Raw genomic sequence first — 19,760 nt, 5'->3', positions numbered from 1 at the left:
CTGTATACAAGTATTTGGATACAAATGGACTTGAGTAAGGATAGTCAGCATGACTTTGTTGTAGTAGGTCATGTCTAACCAATCTTGTAGTTTTTCAAGGAAGTCACCATGAAAGTGGCTGAAGTCAGGTAGTGGATGTTGTCTAGATGGACACTTGACAAGTCCCTCATGAGAGGTTGGTCAAGAAGGTTCAGTTGCTCGGCATTCAGGATGACATAGTAAATTGGATGAGACATTGGCTTTGTGGAAGGAGCCAGAGTGGTAGTAGAGGGTTGTCTCTGGACTGGAGGCTCTAGTGTGCTGCAGCAATCGGTGCTGGGTCCTTCATTGATTGTCATCTACAGTTGCAAGAAAAACTTTGTGAGCTAGCAGTTACTTGGTTTTCTGCACTAAATACTCATAAAATGTGGTCTGATCTTCATGAAAGTCACAATAACAGACAAACACAATCTGCCTAAACTAATAACACATTGTACTACGTCTTGTTAATGCTGAGTACACCACTTAAGCAACCACAGTCAAGATTCAAAAAAGTATGTGAACCTCTGGGGTATTGCCTTCTACAAAAGCTATTTGGAGTTAGATGTGAAATGAGATTGGAGGTGTGGGTTGTAGAGGTGCCCTGCCCTATTGGAAAAAATGCACACACAGTCAGGTTACTGACAGAGCCTGCACTTCTCAAGAAAGATCTGTTTAAGTGCACCATGCCACGATCAAAACAATGTTCAGAGGACCTTGGATGAAGCTGCAAATGGCTACAAAAGCAATTCTAAAGCCCTGAGTGTTCATCAGTCATAGTAAGGGAAATTGTCTGCAAATGGAAAAAATTCACTATTGTTGCTACTCTCCCTAAGAGTGGGTGTCATGCAAAGATCACGCCAAGAGTACAGCGTGCAATGCTGAAAGATGTGGAAAAAGAACCACGGGTAACAGCAGAAGACCTGCAGAAATTCCTAGAACTTGCTAAAATCTCTGTTCATGTGTCCACTATAAGAAAAACACTGAACAAGAATAGTGTTCATGGAAGGATGCCACGGCTCTCTGAAAAAAACATTGCTGCATGTCTAAAGTTTGCAAAAGACCACCTGGACGTTCCACATGCTTCTGGGACAATGTTCTGTGGACAGGTGAGGCAAAAATTGAACTTTTTGGCAGAAATGCACATTGCTATGTTTGGAGGAAAAAGGGCACTGCACACCAACACCAACGCCTCATCCCAGCTGTGAAGCATGGTGGAAGAAGCATCATGATTTGGGTCTGCTTTGGTGCTGCAGGGCCCGGACAGCTTGCAGTCATTGAGGGAACAATGAATTCAAAATTGTATCAAGACATTTTACAGGAGAATTTAAAAACGGAAACATAAGGAAATCTGCAGATGCTGGAATTTCAAGCAACACATATAAAAGTTGCTGGTGAACACAGCAGGCCAGGCAGCATCTCTAGGAAGAGATACAGTCGATGTTTCGGGCCGAGACCCTTCGTCAGGACTAACTGGAAGAAGAGAGCTAGCTCTTTCAGTTAGTTCTGACGAAGGGTCTCGGCTCAAAATGTCGACTGTACCTCTTCCTAGAGATGCTGCCTGGCCTGTTGTGTTCACCAGCAACTTTTGTGTGTTATTTTACAGGAGAATGTCAGGTAACACCTGAAGCTTAATAGAAGTTGGATAATGCAACAAAACAATTATCAGAAAAACATGAGTAAGTCAGTACCAGAATGATCTAAATCAGAAAATTTGTATTTTGGAATAGCCAAGCTAGAGTCCGGACCTTAGCCCAATTGAGATGCTGTGGCATGACCTGAAGAAGGCTGTTCATGCAAAGTATCCTAAAAATATTGATGAACTGAAACAGTTTTGTATAAAGGAATGGGCTACAATATCTCCTTGTCATTGTACAAGTCTGATCAGCAGCTATAAGAAATGTTTGGAGGAGGTTATTGCTGCCAAAGGAGGTTCTAACCAGTTATTAAACACATACTTTTTACAGCCTGGATTGTGAATGATTAAACAAGGTGTTCAATAAAGACATGAAAAGCACAATTGTTTGTGTACTATTAGTTTCGGCAGATCGTATTTGTCTATTATTGTGACTTGGCTGAAAATCAGGCCACAATTTTATGCATAGTCAATGCAGAAAACCAGGTAATTGCAAGGGGTTCCTAAATTTTTCTTTCAACTGTATATCAATGATCTGGATGATAATGTGGTTAACTGGATCAGCAAAGTCGCAGGTGACACCAAGGTTGCATTTTGCTCGGACCAACCAGGGAAGGTCTTAGACAGTGAGCCGTAGGGCACTGAGGAGTGTGGTAGAACAAAGAGGTCTGGGAATATAGGTACATAATTTGTAAAAGTGGCATCACAGCTAGATAGCGTAATAAAGAAAGATTTTGGCACAGAAGATAGGATGTTATGTTGAAATTCTATAAGATGTTGTTGAGGACTAATTTGGAGTATTGTGTGCAGTTTTGGTCACCTACCTACAGGAAAGATGTAAATAAGATTGAAAGAGTACAGAGAAAATATACAAGGATGTTGCCGGGTCTGGAGGATCTGAGTTATAATGAAAGATAAGAACTGTATTCTTTAGAAGGCAGAAGATTGAGAGGAGATTTGATAGAGGTATACAAAATTATGAGGGGTATAGATAGGTGACCAGGCTTTTTCCACTGAAATTGGATGGGGCTGCATCCAGAGGTCATGAGTTAAGGGTGAAAAGTGAGAAATTTAAGGGGAAGATAAGGGGAAGCTTCTTCACTCAGTGGGTCATCAGAGTGTGGAATGAGCTGCCAGCACATGTGGTGCATGTGAGCTTGATTTCAAGGTTTAAGAGAAGTTTGGATAGGTATATGGATAGTAGGGATATAGGGGGGCTCTGGTCCCAGTGCAGGTTGATGGGAGGAGGCAGTTTAAATTGTTTTGACATGGAGTAGATGGGCTGAATGGCCTGTTTCTGTGCTGTACTTCTCAATGACTCTACCCTGGTCTGCCAGCACTCTGAAACCTATCTGTGATTTACATGCTGAAGAGCCTGCCTTGTTCAAGGCCAGGCATGAATTTGTCAAGGACAGGCAACATCCAGTGTTTGCTGGAAGGAACCCTTCCCAGATGTTTCCAACTGTAATTCTTACAAGATTTTTCAATTTGTTCTCTGTTCTGAATTTGTGGCTATTTATCAACATGATGGACCAAACACCAGAACTGAATGTCATGAAATTGGTTGTTTTGCGGTGGCAGCACATTGCGATACATAAAACCTGTAAATTACCTACACAGGTTTCCCCCGCTCTCCGAAGGTACAGCGTTCCTATGAAATGGTTCTTTAGCTGGAATTTTGTAAAGTGAAGAAGCAATTACGATTTATTAATATGGGAAAAATTTTTGAGCGTTCCCAGACCCAAAAAATAACCTACAAAATCATGCTAAATAACACACAAATCCTAAAATAACAGTAACATATAGTAAAAGCAGGAATGATATGATAAATACACAGCCTATATAAAGTAGAAATACTTTTCTGCAGCACTGTCTAGCGCAGTGAAAATCTCACAGAAGCGCTCTAGGCAGAAACACTCTGTCCAGTAACCTTTAAGCTATGAAGCTGTCAAATCATACCAAATAACACACAAAAAATACACAGCCAGTATAAAGTAGAAATAATGTATGTACAGTGTAGTTTCACTTACCGGAATCGGGAAGATGCCAATCAATTGCAGTTTCGTCACAGTTAAGCACTTGCTTATATGAATAACCACCTGACGCAATTGGCAATCTCCTCTGATCTGGGCTGACATTTACAGGCCAGGCGGCACCTAATTAATTAGCTTGTTTATTTCGGCTTTTTTCTTAAAGATGTGCTGGGTGCGTCCCGACTACCGCTGCACCACTGCATCCTTCATGGCCCGGTATCAGTCGGTGGCCCGGAGGTTGGGGATCACTGCTTAAACTATGAAGCTGCCCTCGCCTCAGAAACCGATCATCCCACCCATGACTACCTTTAAATTCCACTTTCGCAACACTTTCATCACCATCATCCAGTGCTTTCTGTTTCAGCTTATTAAAAAGACTGACTGATTTCTCCTTAAGTATAAGAAAACTTAACGGAACACCACGCTTTGTACACCCATCAATCCACTCAAGCAATAGACTTTTCATTTTATCCATTATTGGATGCTGACTAAGAGAGACCACTTTGCTACGAGCAGATCCAACAGTAACATCGGCAGCTTTCAAAATTCTTTCTCTCTACGTATAAATAGTGCAAATGGTAGACGTAGGCAAGTTGAATGCGTGGACAATGTCCTTACTTTGTTCACCATGATTGAAACGCTTAATTATGTCTAGTTTTACGCTAAGTGTAACACCCTTACGAGCTCTTTTAGGCTTTTCCGATACCTTAGAACTCACTTTGCTAATGGATGCACAAAAATCGAGATAAAGCACGTGTTTAAGCAACGCCGGCTAGAATGCAGTTCTGGGGAGGAGCTTGGCTGTTCGGGCGCACGCTGCCTTTTTTTCGTAACAGTGAAAACACCTTCTGTTAGCAAAAACAGGTAACTAATGTAGGTCTTTCGTAACAGCGAGGAGTCGTAAAGTGAATGTTCAGAAAATGGGGGCCACCTGTATATAATTTAGTAATGCAAGTGGAAAGCAACAGGATAATAAATATAATTTTAAAGCTGTGGGGCATGTTTAATTGTGTGTAATAGTTATTGATGTGTGCAGTAAAATAGTATTGGTATAAGTTGTATCGTTAAACAATCTTGTATATGTCACAATAGTTATGCAGTTAATATTGTTATCTAGCTTCAAGCACACTTGATCCCGGGTCTGAACCTGAAAGCCCTGGGGCTGTTCCCTCCGTCTTCACCTGTGTTGCCACCAGCGTCAGTGCCGCCTGCTGCGTACCCTCCGTTTGGGGTGAGTTGTTACCACACTGATTATGGTTTAATCATTACCGTCCCTGAGGTGGAATTACCACCTCATTGTTGTGAAGATGTACATTGATATGGCTGTAAAAGACATTTTCATTTGATAAGTGCGCTGTCTGACTTGGCTCAGTATCCAGTTTCTGTCCCATTTGGGACTTGTGATTGAGTCAGTTTTATAAATGACAAAAAAAACCAAGACTTGTGTTGTTGACTATCTTGTCTGGAAAAGAAATGCAACGTTAGAAAGTGTTTTTAAGTATTTGTATAGTTCATATCTTTTACTTTGGTTAAAGAATTATAGATGAGAATACAAATGGCAATTTAGTGTATTCCTATTTTTTTTAAACACCAGATACCATGCTTCTTTTAAAAGAAAGTCCAAAAACTAAGTTGCTGTAGACCAATGAACCTAATTATATTCTCAGGATATTTAGGGTATAATGGTTTAAATTTTAATTTGAAAAAAGGCGGCTTGGAGTAATCTGACACATCCTGGACAATTGTAAGAGAATGTCTGTGAATGTAAGTAGGTGCAATAGTAGTCCAGGGGACATTTGCAAGATTGTTTACTGGGTTGAAAGACATCGTTGTGAAGGGGGTAGGTTTCTGGCTTCCTCCTTCCTTCCAATTCCTGAATTTAGGTTTCATCTCAAAATATCAAGAGTTTATACCTCTCCACAGATACTACCCGACCTGCTGAGTTCATCCAGCATCTTGTGTGTTGGTCTGGATTTCCAGCATCTGCAGAAACTGTTTTTCCAGTTTTGGAGGATAGTTTGGAGAGGTTGGGACTGTTTTCTTTGGAGAGACTGAATGGAGATCTGGTAAAGTATACAGTGTGTGGGAGGCTTTTCCCGTTGGTGGAAGGCTTGAGGCTCGAGGTCACATTTATAAAATGTAATGGAAGAGAAGTAATGCTGACAAAGAGTAACTATTTCACAACCTGTGGAATACAGGTTAGAGAGGCAAGTTCCCCTGCAGCCTCTGGATAAATGTGGTGAAGGTAAAGTTTCATGGTTATACAAGATGGATAGAGGAAGGTGATGCACTAGTGAATTGCTTTGGTAGAAAGCCATGAAGGATATGGTGAAATGGCTCCTTCCTACACCCCAAGAAAGGTGTGATGTATAGAGCAACCTGCTCCACCATTCAGAGTCATGGTTTTTTAGGTAAATTATTTTGGTGGAAAGGGGGTTTGTCATAGCTTTGAAAAAAATAAGGAAGTGACTGGGTAATGTGCAGTGGATAGCATTTCAGAGGAGCCACACCCCAGGATAATCAATAAATGCAGGAGAGAGAATAACCTGCATAGACTCTGCAAGGTGGAGGTGTATGAAATCAGATCCAAACCACTTGTAGGGTTTTTTAAGGGTGGCATTTGAAGAAAGGAACAGCTCCCTGTGTGGCATTGGGTGATGTTTGTAATTGCCATAAGTCTTTTTGAATAAGATGGGTGCAAACATTTGAAATTAATGTAAGTACAAAAATATATCATTTTTATCATGCAATTAATTCAAATAATTTAACAGGTGCTATGTGCAGTTTGAGGTGAGTAAATTTTCATATGATTCCATAATCTATGGTCATAGATGGTGAATATTGCAGCAGAATTAGGCCATTTGGCCCATCGAGTCTGCTTCACCATTTTGTCATGGCTGATCCATTTCTATCTCAACCCCAATCTCCTTGCCTACTCTACCGCCACCCCACCCCATCTCTGTAACCCTTCATGCCCTGATCAAGAACCCATCAACCTCTGCCTCCACAGGAACCAGTGGCAAAGAATTCCACAGATTCATCGTTCTCTGGCTAAAGAAATTCTCCTCATCTCCATTCTATAAGGACGTCCCTCTAGTCTGAGGCTGTGTCCTCAAGTCTTAGACATTCCCACCATAGGAAACATGCTCTCCACATCCACTTGATCAAGGCCTTTCGCCATTCGATAGATTTCAATTAAGCCACTCCTCAATCTTCTGAATTCTAGTGAATACAGGTGCAGGCCATCAAACGCTCTTCATATGACAAGCCGTTCAATCCTGGAATCATTTTCGTGAAGCTCCTTTGAACTGTCAACAGATTCAGCACATCCTTTCTGAGATGAGAGCCCTAAAACTGCACAGTACTCCAAATGAGGCCTCACCAGTGCTTTATAAAATCTTAACATTGTATTTGCCTTCCTCACTACAGACTCAACCTGCAAATTAACCTTTAGGAAATCCTGCACAAGGACTCCCAAGACCCTTTGCACTTCAGATTTTTGTATTTTCTCTCTATTTAGAAAATGGTCAACCCTTTCATTGCTTGACCATACACTTCCTGAGCCTTTATTCCATCTGCCACTTCTTTATCCATTCTCCTAATCTATCCAAGTCCTGTAGCCTCAAAACTACCTGCCCTCCACTTATCTTCATATTATCTGCAAACTTTGCAACAAAGCCATCAATTCCATAATCCAAATCGTGTGTAACATAATGTAAAACAAATTGGTCCCAGCACAGACTCCCATGAACACCACTAATCACCGGCAGGCAACCAGAAAAGGCTCCATTTATTCCCACTCTTTGCCTCCTGCCTATCAGTCACTGCTTTATCAATGCTCGAATCTTTCCTGTAAAACCATGGGCTAGTAGCTTGTTAAGTAGCCTCGTGTGGCACCTTGTCAAAGTCCTTCCGAAAATCCAAGTACACAACATCAACTAGTTCTCCTTTTGTCTATCCTGCTTGTTATTTCTTCAAAGAATTCTAACAAATTTGTCAGGCAAGATTTTCCCTTGAGGAAACAATGCTGACTACAGCCTGTTTTATCATGTGCCTCCAAATATCCCAAACTATCTATAATTTAAATTTTAAGATTTCTGATTTGTATGAAACTGGGTTCTGTTTTTCTTTCAGCTGTATATATTGATTTGTTATGGAACATGTTCTTAAATCTCTTCAAATTGTTATTTCAAAATAAGGTATAACTTGGTGCCTTTAATCGATTGGTGATTTTGACAACAGAGGAGGCCATTTGGCCTATGCCAGCTCATATAGAGGTTCCATTCTCCCACCTGTTTCTCGTAATCTATCCTCCCATCATTTCCCCTGGTCCTTCAGCCATCCAACCTACATTAGGGGCAATTTACAGTAGTCTATTAATGTTGAGGTTTGTGTGTTTGTCCATCATCAACAGCGATGAGGACCTTGACACCATTATGATGGTGTCGAGACTAGTACGTGATTTGGATTTAAGTGAGGGAGAATTGCGCAGCGTCAGCCTCACTCTCTCTTCCCAATTCCCATCTGAATCCAGTGGCAAGACAGAGTCAAGATGGCTGGAGATGGGACTGGGCGCAGTGGATGACCAGGGCGTCTTTTGTGTCTTGTCCTGCTCTACACGTTCCACGACGCTTGCAGAGACCGCCTTCTTGACCGTTGGACCTTCCATTGGTCTCGTCCGCTCAATCCGCCGGAGTCTGTCTTCACATGCTGGGATAGACATCTCCCTATCTCACCGAGGGTTTGAGACCCATCGGCTACCCTCACCTGGTTTATCCGGCTTGTCGAAGCCATTGCCCGGGATGTGGCTGCTGTCGCATGCAGACAGCTATGGGGAGCCACAGGTGAGAGCTGAGTGCCAGGTGGGGACCAAAGGTGGACTAACCGCCTTGAAAAGCATGCGACATGTTCCTCCACCAGAGGTGCTACCCCTCCCTGACACCCCATACACCCCAGTGTTGAGGTGTACGAATAAACTGAAGCACATGGGTAACATTCACACAGACACAGGGAAAATGTATGAACACCACTCCAATTGCATTCTCACTGGGGTTTAGAAGAATGAGGGGGGAACTCATTGAAATCAATTGAATATGTGGAGGGGATATTTCCTTTGGGGAAGTTTAGGACCAGAGGGCACAGCTTCAGAATATAGGGACCTCCATTTAGAATGGAGCTGAGGAGGAATTTCTTTAGTCAGAGTGGTGAATCTGGAATTCATTGCCACAGGTGGCTGTGGAGCCAAGTCATTGGGTATATTTAAGACAGAGGTTGATGGATTCTTGATTAGTCAGAGCATGAAGGGTTATGGGGAGAAGGCAGGAGAAGGAGATTGAATGGGATAATAAATCAGCCGTGATGGAATGATAGAGCAGGCTTGATGGGCCGAATAGCCTAATTCTGCTCCTATTTCTGTTCGGTTTTGTTTTGGAGATGCATCACGGAACGGGCCCTTCTGGTCCAACAAGCTGCACCATCCAGCAACCCACTGATCTAACGCTAGTCTAATCACAGGGCAATTTACAATGACCAATTAACCTACTAACCAGTACATCTTTGGACTGTGGGAGGAAACCTGAGTATCCAGAGGAAACCCACACAGTCACGGGAAGGATGTCCAAGCTTTTTATAGATGTCATCAGAATTGAACTCCAACTCTGACGTTCCTTGATGTCTAAGTTCAAAGTACATTCATTATCAAAGTTTGTAAACAGTATACAACCTTGAGGTTTGTCTTCTTGCAGGCAGCCACAAAGCAAACAGAAGAACCAATTTAAAGAAAACCCCCAAACGATAAGTACCATCAAGCACCCAATGTGTGTGTGGTGGGGGTGGGGGGTACAACCAATCTATGAGACTAATCGCTTCAGGCCACAGCTACAGTGGCAGTTCAGTGCTGAACCACCTCACTCAATTCACATAATAGTAAAAAAAAAGAGTGTGCATTAACACCTGGAAAATGAACTGCAGAGTCCACACGGCTGTGTACCGTGTTCAGCACTGAGGCAAGTGAACCCATCCAGGACACCGGTGGCTGCAGGTCAACAACTGTTCCTGAACCGAACTGAGTGGGACCCACGACTCCTGCATCTTCTGCCCAGCAGCAGCAGCAAGTAGAGTGGGAGACTGGTCAAATGCAGGCAGATGGCGCTGAGTACCTGCTCTTTTTCTGGCTCTCATCCTTGATGATTTTAATCTTGCTCAGCGCTTTAATTTGCACAGAGTAAGTGAGCCGACTGTGGTTTCATGTTCTGCCAACACGAAACATAGCCACTCCCATCAATGGCCACTCCAGCTGTAGCTGCACTCTCTGCCCTCATCCACACCAAATTCCTTAGGAGATCGCAAAAGCGGCAAGTTGTTTCGTCAGTTCAAAAATACATCCATAAAAGTCAAGTTACAGGCTGTTGGTCACTGGTGCCATTTTAGCAAAACCTATGGGCATGCAGGATAGGATCAGATTGTGGTTCTTGAAATTTTACAGCAGCAGCAATAATAATGTTTCAGAAATTATCTTTGTTATGAAGAGACAATAAAGTGATTCACGGCAGGAATCCACAACACCACGAGTTCAGGGATAGTTTAACTGTCTTCATAAACGTGAGTCCGGACGGCTGGACAAAACTGCTGAGAGTTGGGATTTTTGTGTTATATTAAGAGGGCTGATGTGACCTTGGCTTTTAATGTGTTATCTAAAAGTTTATATAATTAGACTTGTGCTGAGTTGCATAAATGCTAGCTTTCTTTGCTAGATTCCCTCGCTATCTTAAGTGAAAATCACATTTATTCTAAAAACACCATACATGTTGATAGGGTTAAATAATGTAAACCCAGTGTTTTTGAGGTTACCGCATTTTGGATCCATTGTTTCTCTGTCAGTGCTGCAATTAAAGAATTAGGTTGTAAGGAAGTAATTTCTTTAACTTGATAATAAAAGTAACCTGTTTTGATGTGAAATAGTGACAGGATATCCAGTTTCCTTCAGCAATGTGTGAACATTGTAATTTGAAGTCAGTCTTCATTAAACAGATAGCTGGAATTCCCCATATGAACAGTGCACTTTCCCATCTCTCCAGTGGTTTTGTAAGAAGCTCCTCTAACCCTATTTTCAGGTGTCTAGGAATGACCAATTTGTTTGAACATTTGCTATTACCTCCATGACATAAAAAACATTTGACACTAGAAATACAATCTCTACACTACAGCAGAAGAATTTTATCAGCCGCTTGTTCATTTGAATTGTTAAAGACCATAATTAGGAGCATAATTAGACCATTTGGCCCATCAAGTCTAATCTGCCATTCAATCATGGCTGATCCTTTTTTCCCCTCAGCCCCACTCACTGGCATTAGAGTTAGGGGATGAATGCTAACATTGTATTTGTCTTCCTCACTAACGACTCAACCTACTAGATCAGGGGTCCCCAACCTTTTTCGCACTGCGGACCGGTTTCATATCGACAATATTCTTGCGGACCGGGGGGAGGGAGGGGGGTGTGGCAGTAGGGTTGCCAATGGGCAAGAGTAGCAGTCAAATACACTGGGTTTACCCCGAGAAAGACTACAATGACCATGAAGCCTTGCGTGGGCACGAGTGCGCATGCGTGTACGATTTCTTTCTACAAATTGTTTTTGGTGATTCTGTTTGGGGGGGGCAGTGTTAATCACGACCAGAATATCGGTGATAAGTGGCTAATACACTCAATTTCGTTTCTAAAAGGGTTTATCTAACGAATTTAATATTAAACACACAGCGCATATTTTCCTCGCATGAATATAGCTATGTCAATTATCAGGGGAGCTTGAAGTAAGTGTTGAACGAACTTCCAATAGAAGTGGTAGAGGCAGGTTCGATATTATCATTCAGAGAAAAATTGGACAGATATATGGACAGGAAAGGAATGGAGGGTTATGGGCTGAGTGCAGGTCGGTGGGACTATGTGAGAGTAGTGTTCGGCACCAACTAGAAGGGCAAAGATGGCCTGTTCCCGTGCTGTAATTGTTATATGGTTATATGAGTCAATAGCATCATAACATTTTAAGTAATGTTTGGATATTAAACACGCAGCATATGTTTTTCCCATATGAACATATAAAATCATTGCAACACACCAATATTGCTGAATCAGTGGGAGCCCTGGGCTTGTTTTCCTGCAACAACACGGTCCTATCAAGGGGTGATGGGAGGCAGCGATACTCGAACGGGGTTCCTTGTGTCCAGTCTATTCCGCAGTTCAGTTTTCATTGCATTCATTGCAGAGATATGTTGGAAATAGAAGCAACGTTTTCAGTGCTTTCGTGGCTATCTCAGGATTTTTAGCCTTGACTTTGATCCAGAATGCCGGCAGATGTTATGTCAAACGTACTTTTCAGCCCGCCATCATTTGCAAACTCGAAGAGTTGATCTCCTTCCCGTGCTGAAATGGATGACGCGCGGGTAATAACCTCGCATGCGTTCAAGCTCAACAGTGGGCGTGACAGGGAATGAGGGAAGGTGCAGCTGACTTATATTGCCAAATCATATAGCTTCCTCGCGGCCCGGTAGCGCATACTTTGCGGCCCAGCACCGGTCCGCAGCCGGTGGCTGGGGACCGCTGTACTAGTTAACCTTTAGAGTCACTAGGACTCCCAAATCTCTTTGCATCTCAGATTTTGGATTTTCCACCTGTTTAGAAAATAGTCTGCACATTTATTTCTTCTACTAAAGCTCATGATCGTACATCTTCCAATATTGTATTTCATTTGTCACTTCCTTGCCTATTCTCCTAATCTGTCAAAGTCATTCTACAGCCTTCGTGTTTCCTCAGCACTACCTGCCCCTTCATCAATATTCATATCACCCGCAGACTTGGCAACAAAACCATCTATTCCATTATCTAAATCATTGATATACAGCATGAAATGGTCCCAACACAGGCCCCTGTGGAACACCACTAGTCACTGGCAACAAATCAGAAAAAGGACCCTTTTATTCCCAGTCACTGCCTCCTACCAATCAGCCAATGCTCTAACTATGCCAGTAAATTTCCTGTAATACCATGGGCTCTTGACTTGGTAAGCAGCCTCATGTGGCACCTTGTCAAAGGCCTTCTGAAAATCCAAGTATTCACTGCATCCCCTTTATGTATCCTACGTGTAATCTCATCAAAGAATTCTAACAGGTTCATCAGGCTAGATTTTCCCTTAAGGAAACCATGCTGCCTTTGTCCTATTTTGTACCGTGTCACCGAGTACTCCATAACCTCATCCTTAACAAAGAAACATAGAAAACCTACAGCACAATACTGGCCCTTCAGCCCACAAAGCTGTGCCGAACATGTCCTCACCTGAGAAATTACCAAGGGATACCCATAGCCCTCTAACCATTGACTCCAACATCTTTCCAACCACTGAGGTCAGGCTAACTGGTCTATAATTTTCTTTCTGCTGCCTCCCTCCTTTCTTAAGGAGTGGAATGACATTTGCAATTTTCCAATCCTCTGGAACCATGCCAGGGTCCAGTGATTCTTGAAAGATCATTATTAATGCCACCATAATCTCTATCGCTAACTCTAGGGAGCAGTTCATCTGGTCGGGTGACTTATGTACCTTTAGGTCTTTCAGTTTTTTGAGAACCTTCTCCCTTGTAATAATAACTGCACTCACTTCTCTTCCCTCACACCCTTCCACATCTGGCACACTGCTAGTGTCTTCCACAGTGAAGACTGATGCAAAATACTCACTTAGTTCATCTGCCATCTCCTGGTTCCCCATTATTATTTCTCGGGCCTCATTTTCTAGCGGTCCAATTTCCACTTCCATCTCTCTTTTGCTATCCAGTTTGATATTGTTTTCTAGCTTGCTTTCTTATTTCATCTATTCCCTCCTAATGATTCTTTTAGTTGCTCTCTGCAGGTTTTTAAAGCTTCCCAATCCTCTATCTTCCCGCTAATTTTTGCTTTGTTGGAACACAGCACATTATAGTGCCAACCATGTAACCTACTCTAGAAGCTGCCCAGAATTTCCCTACCACATAGCCGCCTATTTTTCTGAGCTCTGTGTACCTTTCTAAGAGACTCTTAGAAGACTATTTTATCTACCTCTACCACCTTTGCTGGCAGTGCATTCCGCATTCCACACACCCAGCACTCTCTGTGTGGAAAAACTTATCTCTAACATTCCCCTTGTACCTACTTCCAAGCACCTTAAAACTATGCCCCTTGTGTTAGCCATTTCAGCCCTGGGAAAAAGCCTCTAACTATCCACACAATCAATGTCTCTCATCATCTTATAAACCTCAATCAGGTCACCTCTCATCCTCCGTTGTTCCAAGGAGAAAAGGCCAAATTCACTCAACCTATTCTCATAAGGCATGCTCTCCAATCCAGGGAACATCCTTGTAAATCTCCTCTACACTCTCCCTATAGTATCCACATCCTTCCTATAATGAAGTGAACAGAACTGAACACAGTACTCTAAGTGGGGTCTAATTGATGTCTTATATAGCTATAAGCTAAAAAAAAGTAATTAAGAAGGTATAGGTGAAATACGAAAGTCAGCTAGCCAATAATATTAAAGAGGATACCAAAAGTTTCTTCAGATACATAAGGTGTAAAAGAGAAGTGAGAGTGGATATTGGACCACTGGAAGACAGTGCTGAAGAGCTACTAATGAGGGACAATGAAATAACGGATGAACTTAAATAAGTATTTTGCATCAGTCTTCATTGTGGAAGACACTAGCAGTATATTCGAAGTTCCAGGTGTCGGGGGGCATGAAGTGTGTGAAGTTACCACAACTAGGGAGAAGTTTCTTGGGAAACTGAAAGGTCTGAAGGTAGATAAATCACCTGGACCAGATGGTGTATAACCCACAGTTCTGAAAAAAGTGGCTGAAGAGATCATAGAGGCATTAGTAATGGTCTTTAAAGAATCACTGGATACTGGAATGGTTCTGGAAGAATGGAGAATTGCAAATGTATCTCTACTCTTCAAGAAGGGAGAGAGGCAGAAGAAAGGAAATAATAGTCTGGTTAGTCTGACCTCAGGGGTTGGGAAGAGGTTGGAGTTGATTGTTAAGGATGAGGTCTCAGGGTTCAGGGTACTTGGAGGCACATGATAAAATTGGCCATTTCACTGGAAAATCTTGCCTGACAAATCTGTTGGAATTCTTGGAAGTAGTAACAAGCAGGATAAGCAAAGGAGAATTGGTTGATGTTGTGTACTTAGGATTTTCAGAAGGCCTTAGACAAGGTGCCCTTTGTATTACAGGAAAGATTCTAGCATGGATAAAGCAGTGGCTGATTGGCAGGAGGCAAAGAGTGGGAATAAAGGGAGCCTTTTTCGGTTGGCTGCTGGTGACTGGTGGTGTTCCACAGGAGTCTGTGTTGGGACCAATTCTTTTTACTTTAGATGTCAATGATTTGGATTATGGAATTGATGGCTTTTTTTTTTGCAAAGTTTGCAGACAATATGAAGATAGCTAGAGTGGCAGGTAATTTTCAGGAAGTAGAGTGGCTGCAGAAGGACTTGGACTGATTCGGAGAGTGGGCAAAGACATGGCAGATGGAATACAGTATTGGGAAGAGTATGGTCATGCTCTTTGATAGAAGAAATGAAAGGGTTGACTATTTTCTAAATGGAGAGAAAATGCGAAAAACTGAGGTGCAAAGGGACTTGGGAGTCCTTGTGCAGGATTTCCGAAAGGTTAATTTGCAGTCTGTGGTGAAGAAGGCAATTGCAATGTTAGCATTCAGTTCAAGAGGACTAGAATGTAAAAGCAAGGAGGTAATGTTGAATCTTTATAAAACACTAACGTGGCCTAACACTAATGCTGAAACTTGAGATGGTGCAGAGGAGGTTTACAAAAATGATTCCTGGATCGGATGGCTTGTCATATGAAGAGTGTCTGATGGCTCTGGGCCTGTGTTTATTTGAATTCTGAAGAATAAGAGGTGACTTCTTTGAAACCTATTGAATGGTGCAAGTCCTTGATAAAGTAGATGTGGAGAGGATGTTGCTTACGGTGAAAGTGTCTAAGACCAAAGGACACATCCTCAGAATAAAGGGGTGTCCTTTTAGAACGGAGATAAGGAGGAATTTCTTTAGCTAGAGTGTAGTGAATCTGTGGAACTCTTTGCCACAGGTGGTTGTGGAGGCCAAGCCTTTATGTATATTTAAAGCAGAGGTTGATAGATTCTTGATTGATCAGGGCATGAAGAGATACAGGGAGAAGGCAGCAGATTGGGACCGAGAGGAAAATTGGATCTGCTACGATGAAATGATCGAGGAGACTTGATGGGCCAAATAGCCTAATTTTACTCCTATATCGTATGGTCTCATGGGCTTATGAAATGAGCTGCTAGCACAAGAGATGGATGTGAGTTTGATTGCGACATTTAAGAGGAATTTGGATAGGTACATGGATGGGAGGGGTATGGAGGGTGATGGTCTGGGTGCAGGTCAATGGGACCAGGCCGATTAATGGTTTGACATAGACTCAATGGGCCAGAGAGCCTATTTCTGTGCTGTGTTGTTCTATGGCTAATTCAAAAGTTGAATGAGACTGGATATTGTATTTCAGTTCTCCAATAGATGTCACAGATTAATATTGCTGTGAGCAATCCTCTGATTTATCTGGTACTAGATGTTCCAGGCCTTGTGCGTGGGTGTGTTGTAACAAAAGCCATTGTCCCCACATTAACTGATGATAGTTCATGAATTTGCAACAGCAGAGTGTTTTGTAAACAGTTAAATTTTGGAAATTTTGTTATCAGATATGTGTATTAAGGATGAGCTATTTGAGCAGTACCATCGACCATTGAACAAATTTCTATTGCTTTAGCTGTTGCTATCTTTTTTTCTAAAGGTACTGAAAATTTGATTTGAAAGACCACATTGTGCGTTTTGTAGTGGAGCTGAGAATGTTGAAAGTAAATTACGTAAGATTGCAAGTGAAGTTGGTTCTTGTAGATGGAATTGTGTGCAGATGTTTTACTTGTATAAATGTTGCTTATGAATCTAAAGCTGATTAATTATACATTATTGCAAGTATGTAACGACTCTGTGTTCATTGCAGCAACAGTCAGAATCAGAGACCGTTCATGTGTTCATCCCTGCCCTGGCTGTAGGTGCAATTATTGGCAAGAAAGGACAACACATCAAACAACTGTCCCGTTATGCAGCCGCTTCCATTAAGGTAACTGAAATTGTGTTGAAGTTTGCAGTAACAGTGCTGTCTGAGCTGTTCAATAAAACAAATTGCAGAGATTTTGAAATATAGAATTAAACACCTCATTAGCATGGAAACCCAACGTTTAGTTTAGTTACAGTCTGTGCCAGTACGTTGCGTTGTGACTTCCGAACTTTCAAATGTTGCTGATAAATTAGTGGTATTGAATGACTTCAGTGATGCATTAAATGTCCCTTATGCATCGATAATTTTCTTCATTTGACAGCTCAGTCTTCAGCCGAAACACTACACCTTGTAAATTCTTCTTTAACCACCTGTCTAAATGATTTGTGTTGCTGGGCAAGATGTTGATCATTTGCCCTTATAATGTTTTTATCATGTGGTCATGCTTTGTGAGAAGGAGATTCACATTGATTTCCAATAGAGGCAAATTTAAGCTGTTGGCTTAGTTGAAATGAGTACATTTCATTTAAACCACATATTTGAGTAGATCCCCTGGTTTTCAGCATGTATGGAGAAGGAACTGCAATAACAACATGTAGGTAGCTGATCAATGGATTGTGGTTAGTTCAGGAATCAACGTTTTGTACATTTTATCAGATTCAATTTGAGGGACCAGTTATCAAACTGTTTAATTGCTGGGGAATTGTATAGCCTGCAGGTAAACTGCCAGGGTCTATGAATCACAATAACAACTGGACCACCTGTGAAATTGGCTGTGAACCCTACCTTCACTTGCATCATTATCCCTTGGATCTGCAAGGCTCTGTTCTGTCCTCATCAGTTCCAATCTGTTTTCTTGTCCTTAAAGTTGTCGTGTGAAAACATGATGTTGGATTATTGACGCTCCCTCTAATGGTATTCCACCATTGCCCAAATATCAACTACTGCTAGACTTGACTATTCCAATGGTGAGTTTGTGTTGTAACCTGCAGTAAGTTCCACCTGCCCCCTCACCCATTCCCTGATGTAACCAACAGTAGGTCCCTCCTGCCCCTCACTCTGTTCCCTGATGGCTCTAGCTCTTCACTAACCACCATCTCAGAATCAGAATGAGTTTTAATGTCATTGGCATATGTTGTGTGGCAGCAGTACATTGCAATACACTATAAAAACTGAATTACAGTAACTAAGAAATGTAGATGAGCTCAGGGCATGGGTCCGCACCTGGAATTATGAAATTGTAGCCATTAGTGAGACTTAGTTTCAGGAGGGGCAGGACTAGCAGCTCAGTATTCTGGCATGACATTATGATATTTAGGCATGACAGATAGAAAAATACTTTATTGATTCGGAAGGAAATTGCAGTGTCACAGTAGCATTACAAGTGCACAGATATACAAATATGCAAATATTGGAAGAGAAGGATGAAAGAATGGGGGAAAAAAGTTACCTCAAAATGTCCAACGGGAGGGGGGTGGGGTCATTACTTCACCGGCTCTTGGTTGACTCATTATAGAGCCTAATGGCTGAGGGTAAGAATAACCTCAAATAGTGCTCTTTGGAGCAGTTCAGTTGTCTTAGTCTATCGCTGAAATTGCTTCTTTGTTCGGCCAAGGTGGCATACAGAGGAAGAGAAATATTGTCCAGAATTGCCAGGATTTTCCATAGGGTCCTTTGTTCTATCACAGCCTCCAGTGTCCAGTTTGACTCCTATAACAGAGCCAGCCTTTCCAATCAGTTTATTAAGCCTGTTGGCATCACCTGTGTTGACACCATTGCTCCAGCACACCACCACATAGAAGATTGTACTGGCAACAACAGACCGGTAAAACATGTGAAGGAGAGGCCTGCATACTCCAAAGGATCTCAGTCTCCTCAGGAAGTAGAGGCGACTCTGGCCCTTCTTGTACGTAGTCACAGTGCTGGAGCTCCGCTCATCTGTCATCTAGGTGCACCCCCATGTACTTGTAGATCCTCACCACATCCATGTCCTCACCATCAGGAGTAACAGGGAACAATACAGGCTTAGTCTCCCTGAAGTCCATCGCCATCTCCTTTGTCTTACTGATATTGAGCTGCAGATGATTTAGCTTGCACCATTTGGTAACATCCTGCACCAGGGCCCTGTATTCATCCTCTCGCCCTCAACTATTGATGAGTTATCAGATAATTTCTGCAGATGACATGGCTCTGTTGTATCTAAAGTCCGAGGTATACAGGGTAAACAGGAAGGGGGCCAATACAGTTCCCTGTGGGGCCCCTGTGCTGCTTATAGCCATGTCTGACACACAGTTCTGAAGCTGCACAAACTGTGGTCTGCCAGTCAGGTAACCATTATGCAGAATACAATGGAGGTGCTAACCTGCACTGACTGAAGCTTTTCTCCTAGCAACTAGGGCAGCATGGTTTTGAAGGTACTTGAGAAATTAAAAACATGATCCTTACAGTGCTGCCCTGTTTATCCAAATGGTTTGGCACAAACTAGATGGGCCGAATGGCCTGTTTCTGAGCTGTAGCTTTCTGGCTGTGAGTTTGTGTGTCTTATATTTATATTTTTTATATACACAAAAATACACACACACACACACACACACACACACACACACACACACACGCTCTTAACTTCCCCCTGCGTGCCTCCCCCTTAATATGACACATCAAATCATCACTGGTGCAGCCAATTGGTTTTAGAAGTCACATAATTAGTTAAATGGAGATCTGTGTGCAGTCAAGGTGTTTCAATTGATTGTAGTAAAATACACCTGTATTTGGAAGGTTCAACTACTGGTGAGTCAGTATCCTGGCAAAAACTACACCATGTAAACACAGGAACACTCCAAGCAACTCTGTGAAAAAGTTATTGAAAAGCACAAGTCAGTAGATGGATACAAGCAAATTTTCAAGTCACTGAATATCCTTTGGAAGACAGTTAAGTCAATCATCTAGAAATGGAAAGAATAT

At 42.1% G+C, this 19,760-nt stretch overlaps 1 protein-coding gene across 1 annotated transcript in view; it reads left to right on the top strand.

Annotated features, from left to right (window-relative positions):
- Window positions 1–19,760, top strand: part of igf2bp3 (insulin-like growth factor 2 mRNA binding protein 3) — a 182,394-nt gene that overhangs the window by 143,405 nt on the left and 19,229 nt on the right. Inside the window, exons 10-11 of the mRNA XM_072283096.1 lie at window positions 4,805–4,918; window positions 16,743–16,862. Coding sequence (XP_072139197.1) covers window positions 4,805–4,918; window positions 16,743–16,862 — 234 coding nt within the window. The remainder of the gene's footprint in view (window positions 1–4,804; window positions 4,919–16,742; window positions 16,863–19,760) is intronic.

The sequence above is a fragment of the Mobula birostris genome, chromosome 19 (assembly GCF_030028105.1).
Source record: "Mobula birostris isolate sMobBir1 chromosome 19, sMobBir1.hap1, whole genome shotgun sequence".
NCBI classification, from domain to species: Eukaryota; Metazoa; Chordata; class Chondrichthyes; order Myliobatiformes; family Myliobatidae; genus Mobula; species Mobula birostris.
The sequence above is the reverse complement of the archived record's forward strand: the minus strand, read 5'-3'. Positions and strand labels throughout refer to the sequence as shown.